The 20,853-nt window shown below is 46.9% G+C and overlaps 1 protein-coding gene and 1 long non-coding RNA gene across 25 annotated transcripts in view; one reads left to right on the top strand and one right to left on the bottom strand.

Moving 5' to 3' along the window:
- LOC128592543 (uncharacterized) overlaps positions 1-8,990 on the bottom strand; it is a 51,464-nt gene extending 42,474 nt beyond the window's left edge. Inside the window, exons 1-4 of the long non-coding RNA XR_008381914.1 lie at positions 8,948-8,990; positions 2,870-3,064; positions 2,519-2,643; positions 1,996-2,401 (exon numbers count right to left, since the gene is read on the bottom strand). This is a non-coding gene — a long non-coding RNA (uncharacterized LOC128592543). The remainder of the gene's footprint in view (positions 1-1,995; positions 2,402-2,518; positions 2,644-2,869; positions 3,065-8,947) is intronic.
- Positions 8,991-9,129: 139 nt separating this feature from the next.
- The window catches only part of MAP4 (microtubule associated protein 4), a 206,821-nt gene continuing 195,097 nt past the window's right edge, over positions 9,130-20,853 (top strand). For 4 of the 24 annotated variants that reach the window (XM_053600491.1, XM_053600488.1, XM_053600485.1 and 1 more), the window contains exon 1: positions 9,505-9,649. In XM_053600491.1, the coding sequence (XP_053456466.1) occupies positions 9,587-9,649 (63 nt within the window). In that variant the 5' untranslated portion in view covers positions 9,505-9,586. Of the gene's footprint in view, positions 9,282-9,385; positions 9,650-20,853 lie in introns of those variants that run through there. The other 20 variants (XM_053600489.1, XM_053600487.1, XM_053600486.1 and 17 more) reach the window with 14 other exon arrangements.

The raw sequence follows: 20,853 nt of genomic DNA, 5'->3' as shown, positions 1-20,853 counted from the left end.
TTTTGAGACAGTCTCACTGTGTTGCCCTTGGTAGAGTGAAGTGGCATCATAGCTCACAGCAACCTCAAACTCTTGGGCTTATTTCTCTTGCCTCAGCCTCCCAAGTAGCTGGGACTATAGGCATCTGCCATAACACCTGGCTATTTTTTGGATGCCGTTGTCATTGCTGTTTAGCAGACCTGGGCTGGGCTTGAACTGTGAGCCAGCACTCTACTCACTGAGCTACAGGCACTGAGCCAAGCCCCATTTTTTTTTTTTGTGGTTTTTGGCCAGGGCTGAGGCTTGAACCCACCACCTCCGGCATATGGGACCGGCGCTCCACTCCTTGAGCCGCAGGCGCCACCCCCAAGCCCCATTTTTAAAACCGATTGATTGATTGAGACAGAGTCTCAAGCTATCACCCTGGGTGAAGTGCCGTGGTGTCATAGTTCACAGCAACCTCCAACTCTTGAGCTCAAGCAATCTTCTTGCCTTAGTTTTTCTATTTTTAATAGAGACTAGGTCTTGGTCTTGCTCTTGCTCAGGCTGGTCTCGAACCTGTGAGCTCAAGCAATCCACCTGCCTTGGCCTCCCAGAGTGTTAGGATTACAGGTGTGAGCCATGGTGCCCAGCCCCTCTACCATTATTTTTAGAGTAGAAACAAACCCACCTCCTTTGTATTCCCTCTAGGGATAGGCGAATGAAATTAATCATGCCAGGCAAGGTGGCTCATGCTTATAAGCATTTAGGAAGTTTCAGGTGGGAGGATCATTTGAGGTCAGGAGTTTGAAATGAGCCTGGGAAACATAGTGAGATCCTGTCTCTACTAAATAAATAAATAAATTTAAAAAATATATATATATTTGAGACAGAGTCTCACTTTGTCACCCTTGGTAGAGATCCATGGAGTCATAGCTCACAGCAACCTCAAATTCTTGGGCTTAAGCGATCCTCTTGTCTCTTGTCTCAGCCTCCTGAGTAGCTGAGATTACAGGTGCCCACCACAACGCCCGGCTATTTTTTGAGATGGGGTCTCACTCTGGTTCAGGCTGGTCTTGAATCTGTTAGCTCAGGGCAATCCACCCACCTCGGCCTCCCAGAATGCTAGGACTACAGGCACGAGCCATTGTGCCCGGCCCCAAAATAATTTTTTTGAGACAAAGTCTCATTTTGTCACTCTCAGTAGAGTGCCGTAGCATCATAGCTCACACCAACCTCAAACTCTTGAGCTTGAGCAATCCTCTTGCCTCAGCCTCCTGAGTATCAGTGATGACAGGTGTGAGCCGCTACACCCAGCCAGTTTTTCTATTTTTAGTAGGGATGGGGTCTTTCTCTTGCTCCGGCTGGTCTCCAACTCCTGAGCTCGAGCAATTCACCTGCCTCAGCCTCCCAGAGTGCTAGGATTATAAGAATGAGCCACTGTGCCCATCCTCTACAAAATAATTTTTTTTTTTTTTTTGAGACAGAGCCTCAAGCTGTCGCCCTGGGTAGACTGATGTGATCACAGCTCACAGCAACCTCCAACTCCTGAGCTCAAGCGAGTTTCCTACCTCCACCTCCCAAGTAGCTAGGACTACAGGCGCCTGCCACAATACCCGGCTATTTTTTGGTTGCAGCCATCATTGTTGTTTGGCAGGCCCGGGCTGGATTTGAATTCACTAGCTCAGGTGTATGTGGCTGGCGCCTTAGCCGCTTGAGCCACAGGCACCAAGCCTATAAAATAATTTTTTAAAATAGCTGGACATGGTGATGTATACCTGTAGTCCTAGCTACTTGGGATGCTAAGGAGAGAGGATTGTTTTAGCCCAGGAGTTTTGAGGATAACCTATGATCATGCTAGTGCACTCCAGCATGGGTGACAGAGCAAGAGGCCAGGCATAACAGGCATAGTGGCTCATGCCTATAATCTTAGTACTTTGGGGGGCTGAGGCAGGAGGAATGCTTGAGGCCAGGAGTTCAAGTCCAGCCTGGGCAACATAGCAAGATCCCCATCTCTATAAAAATTTTTAAAATTACCTAGTCAGAGTCCAGGTCCTAGCCTGCAGGTTTATTTTTCTTTCCCTTTAGACTAAAGGCCACTGCTGTAAACATGCTTTGTCAGATTCTGAGTCAAGCCAAGAAGCATTCGAGCTTGATTCCCCTCTTCATATTTATTGGCGTTGTAGGTACTGGAGTAGCACAGCATGTCTTGCTTCCGGTATTGTTCAATCCAGATGTTAGTTGGAACAGAAAGAATAACCTAGAACTCTGGAACTGGATCCCAATGATCAATACAAGTTCTACTCAGGGAAGTGGATTACAGCAAACTGAAGAAAGAAGGTCCAGAGTTCTAAACCAAATGTTTCACAATAAAGATGCTTAGAATGAAGATCTTCCAGAAGCTATCTGCACAATTTTCCACTTTACCAGGAAATATTTTTTCCTTTAAATGAATGAAATCATGTTGATGTACTGTGTTGAGGATTACACTGATTAATAAATATCTGAAACTTGGTATGTGTCACTCTTTTTTAAAGAGTGACATTTTAAAAAAAATTACCTAGGCACATAGTCACAGCTGATCAGGAAGCTGAGGCAGAATTTCATAAGTCCAGGAGTTTGAGGTTTCAGTGAGCTGTGATGATGTCATTGCACTCTAGCCCAGGCAACAGAGTGAGATCCTGTCTTAAAAAAAGAAAGAAAAAAAGAAATTAACCCAAGGAAGAAAGAAGTCCCTAGCTAGAAGAACTCTTGAGTTCAGGGAATGCCCCAAAGGTGTGTTTCATCACATCCCCTTAAACAGGACAGGCCTTTGTAATTGGTTCTGGTTAGTTAACCTTGAAAGAAGACTTATTTCAAGGGAAAGGAAATCCCACATTACACATTTCATAGGGTGAATAATAAGTGATACCACAGAAAGCAAGAGGCGGAAGAGATCATCTTGTTCTACTTCCCCTGATGGAGAAAACAAACTTGAGCCTCAGGTATAGGAAATGACTTGCTCAAGGCGACACTTCTTGTTCATGGCAGAGCTAGGACTGTAATGGTGTTTCTCAACTTGTAGTCCAGGACTTTTATTCCATCCTTCTGTTGAGATTGCATTTAGCTGCAAATAACAGAGAACTAACAGTGGCTTATTCCAATAGGGGCTTGTTGAGCAATGATGTCTTTAAGATATAGGCATTTACTTTTCTCACTTTATAGGAAGTCCAGAGGAGGGCTGTCAAAGATCAATGTAGCTGCTTGGCTGCATGCAATGGCTCACGCCTGTAATCCTAGCACTTTGGGAGGCTGAGGTGGGTGGACTACTTGGCTTACGACTTCTAGACCAGCCTGAGCAAAAAAGTGAGACCCTCATCTCTACTAAAAATAGAAAAACTGAGGCAAGAGGTTTGCTTGAGCTTAAGAGTTGGTGGTTGCTGTGAGCTGTAATGCTATGGTACTCTACCCAGGGTGATAGCTTGAGACTGCCTCAAAAAAAAAAAAAAAAAAAAATGTAGCTGCTCAAGCATGTTAAGAACCTAGCATCTGGGTGGCACCTGTGGCTCAGTGGGTAGGGCGCCGGCCCCATATACCAAGGGTGGCAGGTTTGAACCCGGCCCTGGCCAAACTGCAACAAAAAAATAGCCAGGTGTTGTGGCGGGTGCCTGTAGTCCCAGCTACTTGGGAGGCTAAGGCAAGAGAATCACCTAAGCCCAAGAGCTGGAGGTTGCTGTGAGCAGCAACAGCACTGATGCCACAGCACTCTACGGAGGGCAACAAAGTGAGACTCTGTCTCAAAAAAAAAAAAAAAAAAAAAAAAATCTAGCTTCTTCCTTTTTTTTTTTTTTTTTTTAGTTTTTTGGCCAGGACTGGGTTTGAACCCACCACCTCTGGTATATGGGGCCAGCGCCCTACTCTTTGAGCCACAGGCACCGCCCCCCTAGCATCTTCCTATCTTTCTACTTCTCACCATCATTGCCTTAATAAGGCTATTTTACCTCTACACATTATGTCCATATTCTAAGTAAGTAGAGGCAACGCAGTTGAATTTGTCCTTTCATTTTATTTTTTTTTAGAGACAGAGTCTCACTTTATCACCCTCAGTAGAGTGCTGGGGCATCACAGCTCACAGCAACCTCCAACTCCTGGGCTTAGGTGATTCTCTTGCCTCAGTAGCTGGGACTTCAGGCACCTGCCAGAATGCTCGGCTATTTTTTTGTTGCACTTTGGCTGAGGCGGGTTCAAACCTGCCACCCTTGGTATATGGGGCTGGAGCCCTACCCACTGAGCCACAGGTGCTGCCCTGAATTTGTCTTTTTAATAAAGGCTTACCTGGGCCAGGTGTGGTGGCTCATGCCTGTAATTCTAGCACTCTGGGTGGCTGAGGGGGTGGTGGTGGATTGCCTGAGCTAACAGGTTCGAGACCAGAGTGAGATCTCGTCTTTAAAAACTAGCTGGGCATTGTGGCAGACACCTGTAGTCCCATCTACTCTCAAGGCTAAGACAAGAGAATGGCTTAAGCCCAAGAGTTTGAGGTTGCTGTGAGCTATGACGCCATGGTACTCTACCGAGGGTGACAAAGTGAAATTCTGTCCCCAAAAAAGCTCTATCAAGTGAAGCACATAGCTTCCCCAGCAGCAAAGTCTGGGATGGTGAATGTTTAAAGTGTCCACTCATTAAAGTAGATGGTAGCATGGGGCTTTTGTGTCATCAACTATAATGTTTAGTGCATCATTATGCTACATCATTTTAGAGACGAAAGATGGAATGCAATGATCACCCAAGTCAGGGTCAGAAAATGAGTTGGAGTTGGATTCTGACACTTTCTGTGGGTCGTCATGTGTCTCAATTGCCTCAATTGAAAAGTTTGGGCAGCTAGGCACAGTGGCTCAATACCTGTAATCCTAGCACTCTGGGAGGTCAAGGCAGGTGGACTGCTTGAGCTAAGGAGTTCAAGACCAGCCTAAGCAAAAGCAAGACTCGTCTCTACTAAAAATAGAAAAAACTATTGGGGTATGGTGGTGGGAGCCTATAGTCCCAGGTACTCTAAGCTGTTAAGAACCTAACATCTTCCTACTCCTCACCATTAGTTTTTGTCTTCAAAAGGGAGATTAAATATCTTCTACAAGTTCACATAACTTATAAGTAGCAGTGCCCAGATTTGCACACAGGGAATCTGGGTCCAGAGTCTATTTTAACTATTTTTGTAAGCTAGCTACCTCTTGATTATTATCTTGTCAGTGACTCTACAGGAGATGTTGGTGAGACTACTATCTAACTCTTTTTTTTAAGCGATGAGGGTTCTCTCTGTCTCTCAGGCTAGCACAGTGGTATGATCCTAGCACAATGCGTCTTCAAACTCCTGGGCTAAAGTGATGTTTCTACCTTAGCCTCCTGAGTAGCTAGGACTATAGACATGCACCACCATGCCTGGATAATTTTTTTTTTTGTAGAGACAGAGTTTTACTTTATTGCCCTCGGTAGAGTGCCATGGCCTCACACAGTTCACAGCAACCTCCAACTCCTGGGTTTAAGCGATTCTCTTGCCTCAGCCTCCCGAGTAGCTGGGACTACAGGCGCCTGCCACAACGCCCGGCTATTTTTTGGTTGCAGTTTGGCCAGGGCTGGGTTTGAACCCGCCACCCTCGGTATATGGGGCCGGCGCCTTACCGACTGAGCCACAGGTGCCGCCCAATGCCTGGATAATTTTTAAAAAATGTTTTTGTAGAGACGGGTTCTGACTATGTTGCCCAGGCGGGTCTCAAATTCCTGGGCTCAAATGATCCTCTTGTGACTGACTCCCAAAGTGTGAGATTACCAGCATTACCACTGCACCCCACTTATTATTTCATTTTTATAAATGAGGCAACTGAAGCTTAACTCTCCCAAAGTGATACAGCTTGAAAGAAGCAGACTGGACCTCAAACTCAGGACTTTCAACCAAGACCAGTGTTCTTTTTGGTATTAGCAAAAGGTTGAGAATGTGGCTCCAGGATCACTAAATACTGGCTTGCTGATTAGCTAAGTTACTAAACTTTTTTTTTTTTTTTTTTTAGTTTTTTGGCCTGGGCTGGGTTTGAACCCACACCTCCAGCATATGGGGCCGGTGCCCTACTCCTTTGAGCCATAGGTGCCGCATACAGTTTTATTTTCAAAGGATAAAACACACAATTTAAATACAACCATGTGCAATTGTTGTGATGCTTAAAAGAGCCATTGCCAAAAACTGGTCAGTAGATGTTACACATTACTATTCATATTGGACCACTGCTACCCAGCAGAAATATTTGAACCAAATGGTAATTTTAAGTTTTCTAGCAGCCACATTTCAAAAGGTTAAAAGAAACATTAAACGGCGGTGCCTGTGGCTCAGTGAGCAGGGCGCCGGCCCCATATACCGAGGGTGGCGGGTTCAAACCCAGCCCCGGCCAAACTGCAACAAAAAAATAGCTGGGCGTTGTGGTGGGTGCCTGTAGTCCCAGCTACTCGGGAGGCTGAGGCAGGAGAATCGCCTAAGCCCAGGAGTTGGAGGTTGCTATGAGCTGTGTGACGCCACGGCACTCTACCGAGGGCAATAAAGTGAAACTCTGTCTCTATAAAAAAAAAAGAAACATTAAACTATGCTCTGTCTTGCTATACTGTGTTTGGAGACAAGGTTTTGCTCTGTTGCCCAGGCTGGAGGGCAGTGGCCTGATCATAGCTCACTGGAACCCTAAACTTAACAGGCTAAACAGTGATTCTCAGCCTAGGAGTAGCTAGGACTACAGGTCCATCATCAGGTAATTTATTTATTTTATTTTATTTTATTTTGTAGAGACAGAGTCTCACTTTATGGCCCTCAGTAGAGTGCTGTGGCCTCACACAGCTCACAGCAACCTCCAACTCCTGGGCTTAAGCGATTCCCTTGCCTCAGCCTCCCGAGTAGCTGGGACTACAGGCGCCTGCCACAACGCCCGGCTATTTTTTTGGTTGCAGTTTGGCTGGGGCCGGGTTTGAACCCGCCACCCTCGGTATATGGGGCCAGCGCCTTACTGACTGAGCCACAGGCGCCGCCCATCAGGTAATTTATTTTTATTTACTTATTTTTTTGAGACAGTCTCACTGTGTTGCCCTGTGTAGAGTATCATGGTGTCAGAACTCACAGCAACCTCAAGGTCTTGGGCTTAAGCGATTCTCTTGCCCCAGCCTCCCAAGTAGCTGGGACTCGAGGCACCTACCACAACGCCCAGCTATTTTTTGATTGCAGTTGTCATTGTTGCTTAGCAGGCTCAGGCCAGATTCCAACCCGCCAGCTCTGGTGGCACTGAGCCCACCATCAGCTAATTTATTTATTTATTTTATGCCTCAAGCTGTCGCCCTGGGTAGAGTGCTGTGACATCACAGCTCACAGCAACCTCCAACTCCTGGGCTTAGGCGATTCTCTTGCCTCAGCCTCCCAAGTAGTTGGGACTACAGGCACCCGCCACAATGCCTGGCTATTTTCTTTCTGGTTGCAGCCATCATTGTTGTTTGGCGGACCTGGGCTGGATTCGAACCTGCCAGCTCAGATGTATGTGGCTGGCGCCTTAGCAGCTTGAGCCACAGGCGCCAAGCCTCCATCAGCTAATTAAAAAAAGTTTTTGGGGCAGCACCTGTGGCTCAAAGGAGTAGGGCGCTGGCCTCATATGCCGGAGGTGGCAGGTTCAAGCCCAGACCCAGGCAAAAACTGCAAAAAAAAAAAGTTTTTGGCTGGGCACGGGGCTCACGCCTGTAATCCTAGTACCCTGGGAGGCCGAGGAGGGTGGATTGCCTGAGCTCACAGGTTCGAGACCAGCCCCAGCAACAGCAAGACCCCATCTCTAAAAAATACCTGGTGGGTGGCGCCTGTGGCTCAGTGGGTAGGGTGCCAGCCCCATATACTGAGGGTGGCTGGTTCAAACAGGGCCCTGGCTAAACTGCAACAAAAAATAGCTGGGTGTTGTGGTGGGCGCCTGTAATCCCAGCTAGCAGGGAGGCTGAGGCAAGAGAATCGCCTAAGCCCAGGAGTTGGAGGTTGCTGTGAGCTGTGACGTCACCGCACTCTACCGAGGGTGACAAAGTGAGACTGTCTCTAAAAAAAAAATAATAATAATAAAATAAAAATAAAAACTAGCTGGGTTGGGGGTACCTGTGGCTCAAGGAGTAGGGCGCTGGCCCCATATACCGGGAGGTGGCGGGTTCAAACTCGGCCCCTGCCAAAAACTGCAAACAAAACAAAACAAAAACAAAAAACCAACTAGCTGGGCGTTGTGGCGGGCGCCTGTAGTACCAGCTACTCGCGCGGCTGAGGTAGGAGAATCGCTTGAGCCCAAGAGTTTGACGTTGCTATGACCTGTGACGCCAGAGCACTCCACCAAGGGCGACAAAGTGAGACTGTCTCAAAAAAGTTTTTGTAGAGACAGGATCTCACTACATTTGCCCAGTATCTCCTGCTCCTTGCCTCAAGCAATCTTTCCTCCTTCCTTCCCCAAGTGCTGGGATTACAGGTGTAAAATCCTGGCCTATTCTAACAAATTGAATCAATACCCTGCTAGTAATCAATAAAAAAGATTAGAATAACGTACTCTGTATGTTTTTTTGTACTAAGCCTTGAAAATCTGGTGTCTTCTACCGTAACAGTGCATTTCAACTTGGACCAGCCATGTTTCAAGAGCTCATCAGCCACATGAGGCTCGGGTAAGCTGAGCCCAGGAAAGGCCCCCCCAAGCGCCCCTTCTTCAGTTCAGGGTGGGTTTCTTCCAAAGACCACGGGCCCGCGCTCTAGCCCCGCCCCGTGCCCCTCCCAGATTACATCACAGAGCCCACAAGCCCGCAGCCTAGGGAGACCTAGCCCGGCCGCGTGCGCCTTCACTCTCGCATGGTCCCCGCTCCAGGAACCTAAGCTCTAAGAAGGCTACGGTCATCACAGAACAGAGAAGGCAACTGGTCGGCCTGCGGCCCTCTTGGACACTCGCAGGCTACAGGCGGGACCTGAAGCCCCCATACGTACCTCGCTCTCAACCGCCCACCGCTCGCGCACTTTCTACAGAGAGGACGAAGTAGCGGGGCCACCGCCCATTGGCCTGCTGCAGCCCTCCGCCCGCCCCTTCACCGTGCTCATTGGCTGCAGTGGCGACGCCCGCTGGGTTGGCAGTGGCGGCGCCGCTCCCTTGCGCCGATTCTCCGGAGGACGACGAGGAAGTGGCCACCTCCCTGTGCCCCGCCCCTCGGACTAGCTTGCTGGCTCCGGGTTCCTCCCGACATCTCCCGGCTCTTCCCGGCTAGTCCCGGCGTTCTCCCGGCTCCCTTCGGCTCCGACTTCGGCTCGGCGGCGGCGGCGGCGGGTAGGTGCAGCTGCAGGCGCGGCCCGGTCGGGGGGCGGCCTCCTCAGTGTCCTGGAGGCTGCCCGAACCTCGCCCCGCGGCCGCTTGGGACCCCTCAAGGCCCGCCCGAGGCAGGGAAGGGCGGTGGCCGCCGGCCTGCGGGACTCAGGGGCGGCCAAGGGAGGGGACCGGGACGGGGGCCTGCAGGCGTGACCTTCGGAGTCTTCTAGGCGCGGTCTTCGGGAGGCCATGGGTCGAGGCGGGCTGAGAAATCGGGTTTTGGAGGTCTGCGGCGATGGGGCCGAGTGGCATGCCTCGGGCTCTGGATGGGGCTGATTCCGGGGAGCGAGGGTCGGCTGCAGTCTAGGACCCTGGGTGCGTTCGAGAAGGTAGAACTCTAGCGTCGTTTTGTGAGGCTTCAGGGAATTCAGTTGATGTGCAACTGAGGCAAACCTTAGAGAGGGCTTCAGTCAGCGGTTGTGGGTGGGGCTGGGGGGTGGTCTGGTGAACTGGGCCAGAGTCGGGGCTCTCCCTGTGGTTGCGGCCCTGGCACTGTTTGGGGGCTAAAGCACGCGTCTGGCTGCGGGAGTGCGAAGAGGTCGAATAAGTGTGAGGTTGGGAGGGTAAGGACAGGGACTAGGAGGGGCAGTTGGAAACATTAACCATAACAAAAATTGTAATTTATAACATGGGACAAATATCTAGCCTGGTGTGTTGCCCGAGTTCTATTTCTGTGAAATTGCCCTGCGGTAGAGTTTTAGGGGCTTTGGCTCCCCCTCCAAAAACGTGTAAATTACATGCATTGATTTGAGGAGGAAGCAGTGATTGATTGCCTTTAGGTTTATATTTTAGGACACATATTAGGGTGGAATATGCTCTCAGGAAGGTTAGCGTTACCCAGCTTTCTACTGGAAACCCCCTTTTTCCCTTTTCCTCCTCTGGTCCAGTTACAGTATTGTCCCTAGGGCCTCTTGATTCTCTCCTAGGCTGCATATCATTGTAAAGTTTCTTGCTTTCTGTGTGTGTGTCTCCCGCCTATTTTCCCTGCTGCTGTGCTTTTGGCAACTGCCTCTGCTCTTTCCCAGGGATGGTTGTGGCATTGCATCAGGGGATATTTGTGCTTGTAATTTGCTCACTCAGCCCAGGAGGAGGGAGAATAGTATGCTGCAGAGATGGGGGGGGGGGTGCCCGTCAGCTTGGCTTGGTAGGCAGAGAAATGGGTGTGGTGAGGGAATACAGCTGCTCTAGGCCTATAGGGTAACACTGCCCAGTCATCAGCGCAAAGAGATTCAAAGAGCAGCAGCAGCTATTTTTATAAATCAACCTGAATCCAAGATGAGCACATGGATTTAGAGTGAACAGTTGTCATGCTCTAACTATTACAGGCTGGGTGTTTGGTAGACAACATTAGAGTTGCTAAGCAAGAGGCTCCATCGGTACAGTGCAGCAGGTACTTTACTTGAAAATTTTTAGCTTTGCTTTTCTCAGCTCTCTAGGTTGGAACATCTCTTTTCAGGGGGGTGTCTTTTAAATTGATGTGGTTGGATGGTCAAGACTGCTTCCATGTTTTTTACCTCAGTTATGCTCTTCAAATTTAGCATAAACATAATAAAGGTACCACTTTCAGAGCACTTGCCATTTCCCAGGCAAGTATTTATTTATAGATGAGAAAATTGAAACTGATGGAAATTTATAGATGAGAAAATTGAAACTGATGGAAATAAGAGATCAGACAGATAGTTAAGTGGAAGAGGTGGCATCCAAACCAAGGTCTCTCTAACCCCCACAAGAGACTTAAGAAGTTCAAGTCTTTGGGCAGCGCCTGTGGCTCAAAGGGGTAGGGCGTTGGCTCCATATGTCGGAGGTGGCAGGTTCAAACCTAGCCCCTGCCAAAAAATGCAAAAAAAAAAAAAGTTTAAGTCTTGGAAATTAATTCATGTAAACTTACCAGACACCGATAAACCAAATACCAGTTAAAATATGTCAAAAGTACTAAGTGCCATGTACACAATAAAATTTAATTATCTACTGGCCAGGACACCTCTATTGTTCTGGACAGCCTAATTAGTAATAAGAAGGCAGTTGGTGGGGTGGCACCTGTGGCTCAGTGGGTAGGGCACTGGCCCCATATACTGAGGTTGGTGTGTTCAAACCCAGCCCTGGCCAAACTGCAACAACAACAACTAAATAGCCGGGCGTTGTGGCGGGCACCTGTAGTCCCAGCTACTCGGGAGCCTGAGGCAAGAGAATCGCCTGCCAGGGGTCCTCAAACTTTTTAAACAGGGGGCCAGTTCACTGTCCCTCGGACGGTTGGAGGGCTGGACTATAGTTTAAAAAAAAAAATCTATGGGGCGGTGCCTGTGGCTCAGTCAGTAAGGCGCCAGCCCCATATACCGAGGGTGGCGGGTTCAAACCCGGCCCCGGCTGAACTGCAACCAAAAAATAGCTGGGCGTTGTGGCGGGCGCCTGTAATCCTAGCTACTCAGGAGGCTGAGGCAAGAGAATTGCTTAAGCCCAGGAGTTGGAGGTTGCTGTGAGCTGTGTGATGCCACGGCACTGTACCGAGGGCCATAAAGTGAGACTCTGTCGCTACAAAAAAAAAAACAGAAACAAACTATGAACAAATTCCTATGCACATATCTTATTTTGAAGTAAAAAAACAAAACAGAAACAAATACAATCACACCGCCTCATGTGGCCTGCCGGCCGCAGTTTGAGGACCCCTGGCTAAGCCCAGGAGTTGAAGGTTGCTATGAGCTGTGACACCATGGCACTCTACTGAGGGTGATAAAGTGAGACTCTGTCTTGAAAAAAAAAAGATGCCATGGCACACTACTAAGGGCGACAGAGTGAGGCTCTATCTCAAAAAAAAGAAAAAAAAAGTTTGCCTGGCTGGACTTGGTGGCTCATACCTGTCACCCTAGCACTTTGGGAGGCTGAGGTGAGAAGGTTGCTTAAGCTTAGGAGTTCGACACCAGCCTGAACAAGAACAAGACCTCGTTTCTACTAAATAGAAAAATTAGTTAGGGGCGGCGCCTGTGGATCAGTGGGTAGGGTGCTAGCCCCATATTCCCATAGCTCACGGGAATCTCAAACCCAGCCCCAGCCCAAACTGCAACAACAAAAAATAGCTGGGCGTTGTGGTAGTGCCTGTAGTCCCAGCTACTTGGGAGGCTGAGGCAAGAAATCGCCTAAGCCCAGGAGTTGGAGGTTGCTGTGAGCTGTGTGACACCAGGGCATTCCACGGAAGGTAATAAAGTAAGAAATAAGAAAAAAATAAGAAATAAGAAAGAAAAGAAAAGAAAAATTAGTTACACATTATGGAATGTGTCTGCACCTGTAGTCTTAGCTACTTGAGAGGCTGGGATAGTAGAATCTCTTGAGGCCAGGAGCTTGAGGTTGCAGTGAACTATGATGATACCACTGCACTGTACCCTGGGCAATAGAGTAGTAAGTCCCCATCACAAAGACAAAAAGTTAATCTTGGCCTAGTAAGGTGGTAATTGTAGCACTTGGGAGGCTGAAGCGGGTAGATTGCCTGAGCTCAGGAGTTCGAGACCAGCCTGAGCAAGAGTGAGACCACATCTCTACTAAAAATAGAAAAACTAGCCAGATGTTTTGGCTGATGCCTGTAGTCCCAGCTACGTGGGAGGCTGAGGCAAGAGGATCACTTGAGCCCAAGAGTTTGAGGTTGCTGTGGTACCATGGCATTCTGCCCAGGGTGATGGAGTGAGATCCTGTTTCCCCCTGCCCAAAAAACCCTTTTATTTTGAAATAATTTTAGATTTATAGAAATTGTAAAGACAGTACAGAATTTATACTCTTTATCCTGCTTTTTTTTTGAGACAGAGCCTCAAGCTGTGGCCCTGGGTAGAGTGCTGTGGCATCACTGCTCACAGCAACCTCCAACTCTTGGGCTTAATTAAGCAATTCTCTTGCCTCAGCCTCCCAGGTAGCTGAGACTACAGGTGCCTGCCACAATGCCCAGCTATTTTTTTGGTTGTAGTTGTCATTGTTGTTTGGCAGGCCCGGGCTGGATTGGAACCTGCCAGCTCTGGTGTATGTGGCTGGCTCCTTAGCTGCTTGAGCCACAGCCACAGGCACTGAGTAGCTGGGACTACAGGCACCCACCACAGTGCCTGGTTATTTTTTTGTTGTAGTTTGGCTGGGGTTGGGTTTGAACCCACCACCCTTGGTACATGGGGCCGGCGCCCTACCACTGAGCCACAGGCGCCACCCAGGATATTATTTCTTTTTTTTTTTTTTTTTTGGTAGAGACCGAGTCTCACTGTACCGCCCTGGGGTAGAGTGCCGTGGCGTCACACGGCTCACAGCAACCTCTAACTCTTGGGCTTACGCGATTCTCTTGCCTCAGCCTCCCGAGCAGCTGGGACTACAGGTGCCCGCCACAACGTCCGGCTATTTTTTTTTTGTTGCAGTTTGGCCGGGGCTGGGTTTGAACCCACCACCCTCGGCATATGGGGCCGGCGCCCTACTCACTGAGCCACAGGCGCCGCCCCCAGGATATTATTTCTTAAACTACAGACTTACCTCCGATTTCCCTAGTTTTTACATTGATGTCTTTCTAGGATACCACATTGCATTTATGAATGTCATATATATATATATATTTTTTTTTGGTATAGCTGTATGAATGTCATATATATATATTTTTTGGTATAGCTGTATGAATGTCATATTTTTGCCACATTGCATTTAGTTTTCTTTAGTTTTCTAAAGAAAACACATTTCTTTAGTTTTCTTTTCTGCAATGTGTGATGGTTTTTTGGTCTCCTTGCCTATCTGTTCTTAATACCTTTGAAAAATAGTGGTCAGGAATTTGTAGGATAATCCTTATTTTCGTTTTGTAGTGTTTTCTCATGATTAGCCTGAGGTTATGCATTTTGGGGAACAATACTGTAGAGATGATATGCCTTACTTATCATATCATGAGGTACCTGATATCAACATGAGCCTTTAATGATTTTTTTTTTTTTTTTGTGGTTTTTGGCCAGGGCTGGGTTTGAACCCGCCACCTCCGGCATATGGGACCGGCGCCCTACTCCTTGAGCCACAGGCGCTGCCCCGAGCCTTTAATGATTTTAACTTTGATAACTTGATTAAGGTGATGTTTCTGTACTTTAAAGTAACTATTTTTCCATTTCTTGACTTTGTTAGAAACTAGAAATGAGTCACCACATCAAGGCTGTACTCTCAGTGGGGGGAATTAAGCTCCACCTCTTGAAGGGAGGAGTATCAAAGAATTTGTGGGCGTATGTTAAAATCACTGCAGTAATTAATAAATATTTTGGGATAAATACTGTGAGGGTATACATAAAGAGATCTGATTTATCCTTTAAAGTTTTTTTTTGTTTGTATTTTTTTTTTTTTTTTTTTGCAGTTTTTGGCCAGGGCTGGGTTTGAACCCAACCACCTCTGGTATATGGGGCCAGCGCCCTACTCTTTTGAGCCACAGGCGCCACCCTATCCTTAAAGTTGTTTTTTTTTTTTTTTTGTGGTTTTTTTTTTGGCCGGGGCTGGGTTTGAATCCACCACCTCCGGCATATGGGACCGGCGCCCTACTCCTTGAGCCACAGGCGCCACCCTAAAGTTTTCTTTTTTGTTGTTGTTGACAGAATCTCAGTCTGTCCCTTGGACTAGAGTGTCACGGTTACAGCCTTGCTCACATTGAGGGCTCACACTGCTGGGCTCTTGCCTTAGCCTGAGTAGCTGGGACTACAGGTGTATGCCACAGTGCCCAGCTAATTTCTCTGTTTTTAGTATAGACAGGATCTGGCTTTTTTTTTTTTTTTTTTGTAGAGACAGAGTCTCACTGTACTGCCCTTGGGTAGAGTGCTGTGGCGTCACACGGCTCACAGCAATCTCTAACTCTTGGGCTTACGTGATTCTCTTGCCTCAGCCTCCCGAGCAGCTGGGACTATAGGCGCCCACCACAACGCCTGGCTATTTTTTTGTTGCAGTTTGGCCGGGGCTGGGCTTGAACCCGCCACCCTCGGCATATGGGGCCGGCGCCTACTCACTGAGCCACAGGCACCGCCATGATCTGGCTTTTTTGCTTAGTCTGGTCTCAAACTCCTGACCTCAAGTTATCTTCCCACCTTGGCCTCTTGAGTATTATGATTACAGGTGTGATCCTCCACACCCAGCCTTTCCTTAAAGTTTTTTAGCATTCATCAGTAAATATTGCCTGTATCAGCAATTATTGTGTTGTAATTTTCTGTTTCCCTGATTGCTTCTGCTTTTATTTGGAATTCTGTAAGGAAGATTTATGTCTTTCCTACATTTATTTATTAAATCATTTATATCAATATGGACTCCTGAATATTTATTTTACATTTATTTTTTTGAGAGAGTGTCACTTTGTCACCTTGGATAGAGTGCTGTGGCGTCTTAGCTCACAGCCACCCCAAACTCTTAGGCTCAAGAGATCCTCTTGCCTCAGTCTCCCAAGTAGTTGGGACTACAGGCATTTGCCACAATACCCTGCAAATACTCGGCTACTTTTTTAGAGAGGAGATCTTGTCCTTGCTCAGGCTGGTCTCAAACTCCCTTCCCCCTCCCCCATTTTATAAATGAGAGACTTTTTATGAGATATGAACATTGATACAAGATTTTTCCACTGAAGGCTAGACAGGGAACCCCCATTTATCAGGCTTTGGTGAGCTCAGACATCAGACTCCCATCTCCAGGCACCTGGTCTCAAACTTTTGAGCTCAGGCAATTCACCCGCCTCAGCCTTCCAAAGTGCTAGGATTATAGGCGTGAGCCACTATGCCCAGCTTAGTTTTAATTCAATTTTTTGCTCAGATTGTTCTGGCTTTCGCTTTTTTTTAAGTCTTTGAGACTGTCTCATTCTGTCCCCTTGGGTAGGCTGTGGGTAGAGTGCAGGGGGTGGGGGCAGGAGGGAAGGCGTCATAGCTCACAGCATCTTCAAACTCTTGGGCTGAAGAGATCTTGCCTCAGCTTCATGTGTATTTGGGACTACAGGCACCTGCCACAACTCTTGGCTAATTTTTTTTTTTTCTTTTTTTAGTGGAGACAGGGTCTCCCTCTTTGTTAGGCTGGTCTTGAACTCCTGAGCTCAAGCAGTCTACCCACCTTGGCCTCCCAGAGTGTTAGCATTACAGGCATGAGCCACCACACCCTGCTAGGTTTGGCCTTTTTTTTTGTTGTTGTTGCAGTTTGGGCCGGGATTGAACCCACCACCCTTGGTATATGGGGCCAGTGCCTTACTTACTGAGCCTGAGCCACAGGCGCCACCCTGGCCTTTTTTTTTTGAGTTAGGCTTAAGCCCAAGAGTTAGGGCTTGCCTCCCAAGTAGCTGGGTCTTCTGGTGTGCACCACTATGCCTGGCTAGTTTTTCTATTTTTAGTAGAGCCAGGGTCTCACTTTTGCTCAAGCTGGTTGCAAACTCCTAAGCTCAAGCAGTCCACCCACCTTGACCTCCCAGAGTGCTGGGATTACAGGCATGAGCCACTGGGCCCAACCTGTATTTAACTTTTTATTGTTTTTATTTTTATTTATTTTTGAGAAGTCTCACTTGGATGCCCTTGATAAAGTGCTGTGGCATCATAGCTCATAGCAACCTCAACATCTTCAACCTCAACATCTTGCCTCAGCCTCCCAGGTAGCTGGACTACAGGCACCCACCACAATGCCTGGCTATTTTTTTTTTTTTGGTTTTTTTGGCCGGGGCTGGGTTTGAACCCGCCACCTCCAGCATATGGGACCGGCGCCCTACTCCTTGAGCCACACGTGCCGCCCTACGCCTGGCTATTTTTAGAGACAGGGTCTTGCTCTGGCTCAGGCTGGTTTTGAACTTATGAGCTCAGGCAATCCACCTGCCTTGGCCTCCGAAGTGCTGGGATTATAGGCGTGAGCCACTGTGCAACTATTTTTTGTTGTTGTTGTTGTTGCAGTTGTCATTGTTGTTTTAGCTGGCCCAGGCCTGTGTATGTGGTTGACTTCGTACCCTTTGTTCTATGGACGCCAAGACCTGTTTGAGTTTTTTTTTTTTTTTTAAGAGACAGAGTCTCACTTTATACCCTCGGTATACAGCTCACAGCAACCTCCAACTCCTGGGCTTAGGTGATTCTCTTGCCTCAGCCTCCTGAGTAGCTGGGACTACAGGCGCCCGCCACAACACCCAGCTATTTTTTTGTTGCTGTTTGGCTAGGGCCGGGTTTGAACCCACCACCCTCCGTAGATGGGGCTGGTACCCTACCCACTGAGCCACAGTCACCGCCCTTTTTTTCCTCGCTTCTTTTTTCTTCTTCTTCATTTTTGTTTTTTTAATATCTTTGAGTTTTTTGTTAAAGTGTCTAAAATTCTCGGATACAAGCTTGAGTATCTCTTATTTGAAATACTTAGGACCAAAACTGTTTTGGATTTTGGACTTTTTCAGATATTGGCATGTTTGCAGTATTCAAATATTTCAAAATATTCTAATGAACATTTCATTTGAACATTTTGTTGGTGCTCAAAAAGTTTTGGATTTTGGAGCATTTTGGATTTGTGAACCTTAACCAATGATTAATTTGGGTTAATCCACTTTCTCTTTTGGATTCAGAAGCAAGCTTCCACTCTTTCTTTTATAGGAAGGATATATATATATATATATTTTTTAAAAATATTATCTATTTATTTATTTTGCAGTTTTTGGCCAGGGCTGGGTTTGAACCCGCCACCTCCGGCATATGGGGCCAGCGCCCTACCCCTTTGAGCCACAGGCACCACCCGGAAGGATATATTTTTATTTAAATAATTTGAATTGAGGGCAGTGCCTGTAGCTCAGTGGGTAGGGCGCCGCCCCCATATACTGAGGGTGGCGGGTTCAAACCCAGCCCCGGCCAAACTGCAACAAAAAAATAGCTGGGAGTTGTGGCGGGCGCCTGTAGTCCCAGCTACTTGGGAGGCTGAGGCAAGAGAATGACCTAAGCCCAGGAGTTGGAGGTTGCTGTGAGCAGTGTGACGCCACGGCACTCTGCTGAGGGCGATAAAGTGAAACTCTGTCTCTCCAAAAAAAAAAAAAAAAAAAGAAATAATTTGAATTGGGAGAGTGAGTGTTGCTTTGGGTGACAGATAAGTGATTTCTGAATTTAGGAAGGATTGTGAGGAGGGGAGGTTGGGGATTAGAGAAATTTATCGGCTCAGGTGTTACCTTTATTTATTTATTTATTGTTTTATTTTTGAGTTAGAGTCTCAAGCTGTCGCCTTTGGTATAGTGCTGTGGCATCATAGCTCACAGCAACCTCCAACTCTGGCTCAAACGATCCTCTTGCCTCAGGTTTTCGATTTTTAGTAGAGAAGTGATCTCACTTTTGCTCAGGCTGGCACAGTGGCTCAGCCCCGTAGGTGTTACTTTTAGAAATCCTTTTCTGGCCTGTAGTCCCAGCTACTCGGGAAGCCGAGTCAAGAGAATCGCCTAAGCCCAGGAGTTGGAGGTTGCTGTGAGCTGTGTGATGCCACGGCACTCTACCGAGGGCAATAAAGTGAAACTCTGTCTCTACAAAAAAAAAAAAAAAAGAAAGAAATCCTTTTCTGGCTCGGTGCCTGTAGTTCAGCGGCTAGGGCGCCAGCCACATACACTGGAGCTGGCGGGTTCATATCCAGCCCAGGTCTGCCAAACAACAATGACAACTACAACGGAAAAAAAAAAGTAGCTGGATGTTGTGGTAGGCACCTATAGTCCCAGCTACTTGGGAGGCTGAGGCAAGAGAATAGCTTGATCCCAGGAGTATGAGGTTGCTGTGAGCTATGACGCCATAGCATTCTACAGAGGGTGACATAGTGAGACTCTGTCTCAAAAAAAAGAAAGCCTTTTCTGTCCTTTCTATCCTCATCTGAGTTAAGTACTCTTTGGTGTTTCATATATCTTTGAGTGTATGACTTTCCAGGTTTAATAAAAGTAATCTATAATTCACATACCATAAAACTCACCATCGTAAAGCATACAATTTAGTGGTTTTTGGTGTATTCACAATGTTGTGTTACCAGCACTATTATCTAATTCCAGAACATTTTCATGATTCCCAAAAGAAACCTCATGCCCATTAGCAGTCCCTACTCATTCCCTTCATTTCCCGAGGCCCTGGTAACCACTGATCTTCCTGTCTGTATTCTGGACATTCCATGTAAATGGAATCATACTATAAACGGTCTTTTGTGTTTAGCTTTTTTTCACTGAGGATATTGTTTTTACGTTTATCTGTGCTATAGCATGTATCATATGTTATTAATTTTTCTGAGTAGTGCACCAGTATGTGGATGAACATTAGGGTTGTTTTCTACTTTTTAGCTATGATGGACAATGATGCTGTAAACATTGAAATATGTTTTGGTGTGGATGTACATTTTCATTTGTCTTGCTTAAATACCTAGAAGTAGAATTACTGGGTCTTATGATAATTATGTTTAACGAAAAAAACTCTTTTAAAATTTATTTTTAACTCTATTTTAGAGATGGGGTTATACTGTGTTGCCCAGGCTAGAGTGCAGCGGCTATTATGGTCATAACCCAGTGTAGCCTGGAACTCCTGGGCTCAAGTGATCCTCCTGTTTCAGCCTCCTGAGTAGCTAGAACTATGAGTTGATGTTATTGCACCAAGCTAATTATGTTTAACCTTTTAAGAAATTGCCAGAATGTTTTCTAAAGTAGCCATACCATTTTATGTTCTCAGCAGTATAAGAGGGTTACAGGTTCTCTCCACATTGTTGAAAACACTTGTTACTATTTCTTTTCTTTTCTTTTCTTTTTTTTTTTTTTTTTAAGACAGTCTCACTATGTCATCCTTGGTAGAGTGCCGTGGCGTCACAGTTCACAGCAGCCTCAAACTCTTTTTTTTTTTTGCTGGTAAGAGAATGAAATGCCGTGTTTATTGAGTAGGGGAACAATAGCCAAGGTCTAAGGTTGTTCTCCATTACCTCTCAAATTAGGTAACTAATTGTGCCAACAGGCTGGCCTTGGGGAAAGGATGAGAAGGGTTTATAGGCCCCCCAAATGAGGGTCCTCATATTTGGCCCTAACGTGAGAAACCTAAGGTACAACTGTGATAATTTCTTTTGGGCCAAAAGGGTTTAAAGAACTGGAATGCCCAGGAGAGAAACCCAGTGCAGCAGCTATCAACAGGGAAGCAGCATGGCCCCAACAGGTGCATTAGGAAACAGGGCAGTCTGCATTCTTGGGAGCACTATTGGCAATCAGCAAATAAAAAACTGTCCTGCCTGAGTAGCAGTGGCATCCCTAGTACTATCTGTGACCCCCCTTCTAGCTGGTACTGATGACCTGCCAAGAAACTTGTGCAATAGCAGTCTAGATCTCAGAAATTAGAAGTCCCAAGAGAGACTTGAAGCCCCGTGCTGGCTGCACCTAGTTTATGGTTAATACATCACTCTGGATCTTATGGCTTAATCGAGTCTGTAAATCACTCAGTTTCTTTAGTCCAGAGATGGCTGAGAGGATGATGGTTTCAGGGCGCAGAGAGCCACAGGACTCCACATTATAGTAAAACCTTTCTGGCTTGCTGTTGTGGTCATAGGGAGTCTGTGACTCATCCTCATCCAGCTCCGAGTA

This window comes from Nycticebus coucang, chromosome 8, assembly GCF_027406575.1.
Source record: "Nycticebus coucang isolate mNycCou1 chromosome 8, mNycCou1.pri, whole genome shotgun sequence".
NCBI lineage: Eukaryota > Metazoa > Chordata > Mammalia > Primates > Lorisidae > Nycticebus > Nycticebus coucang.
This window is presented reverse-complemented; position numbering and strand designations above follow the sequence as displayed.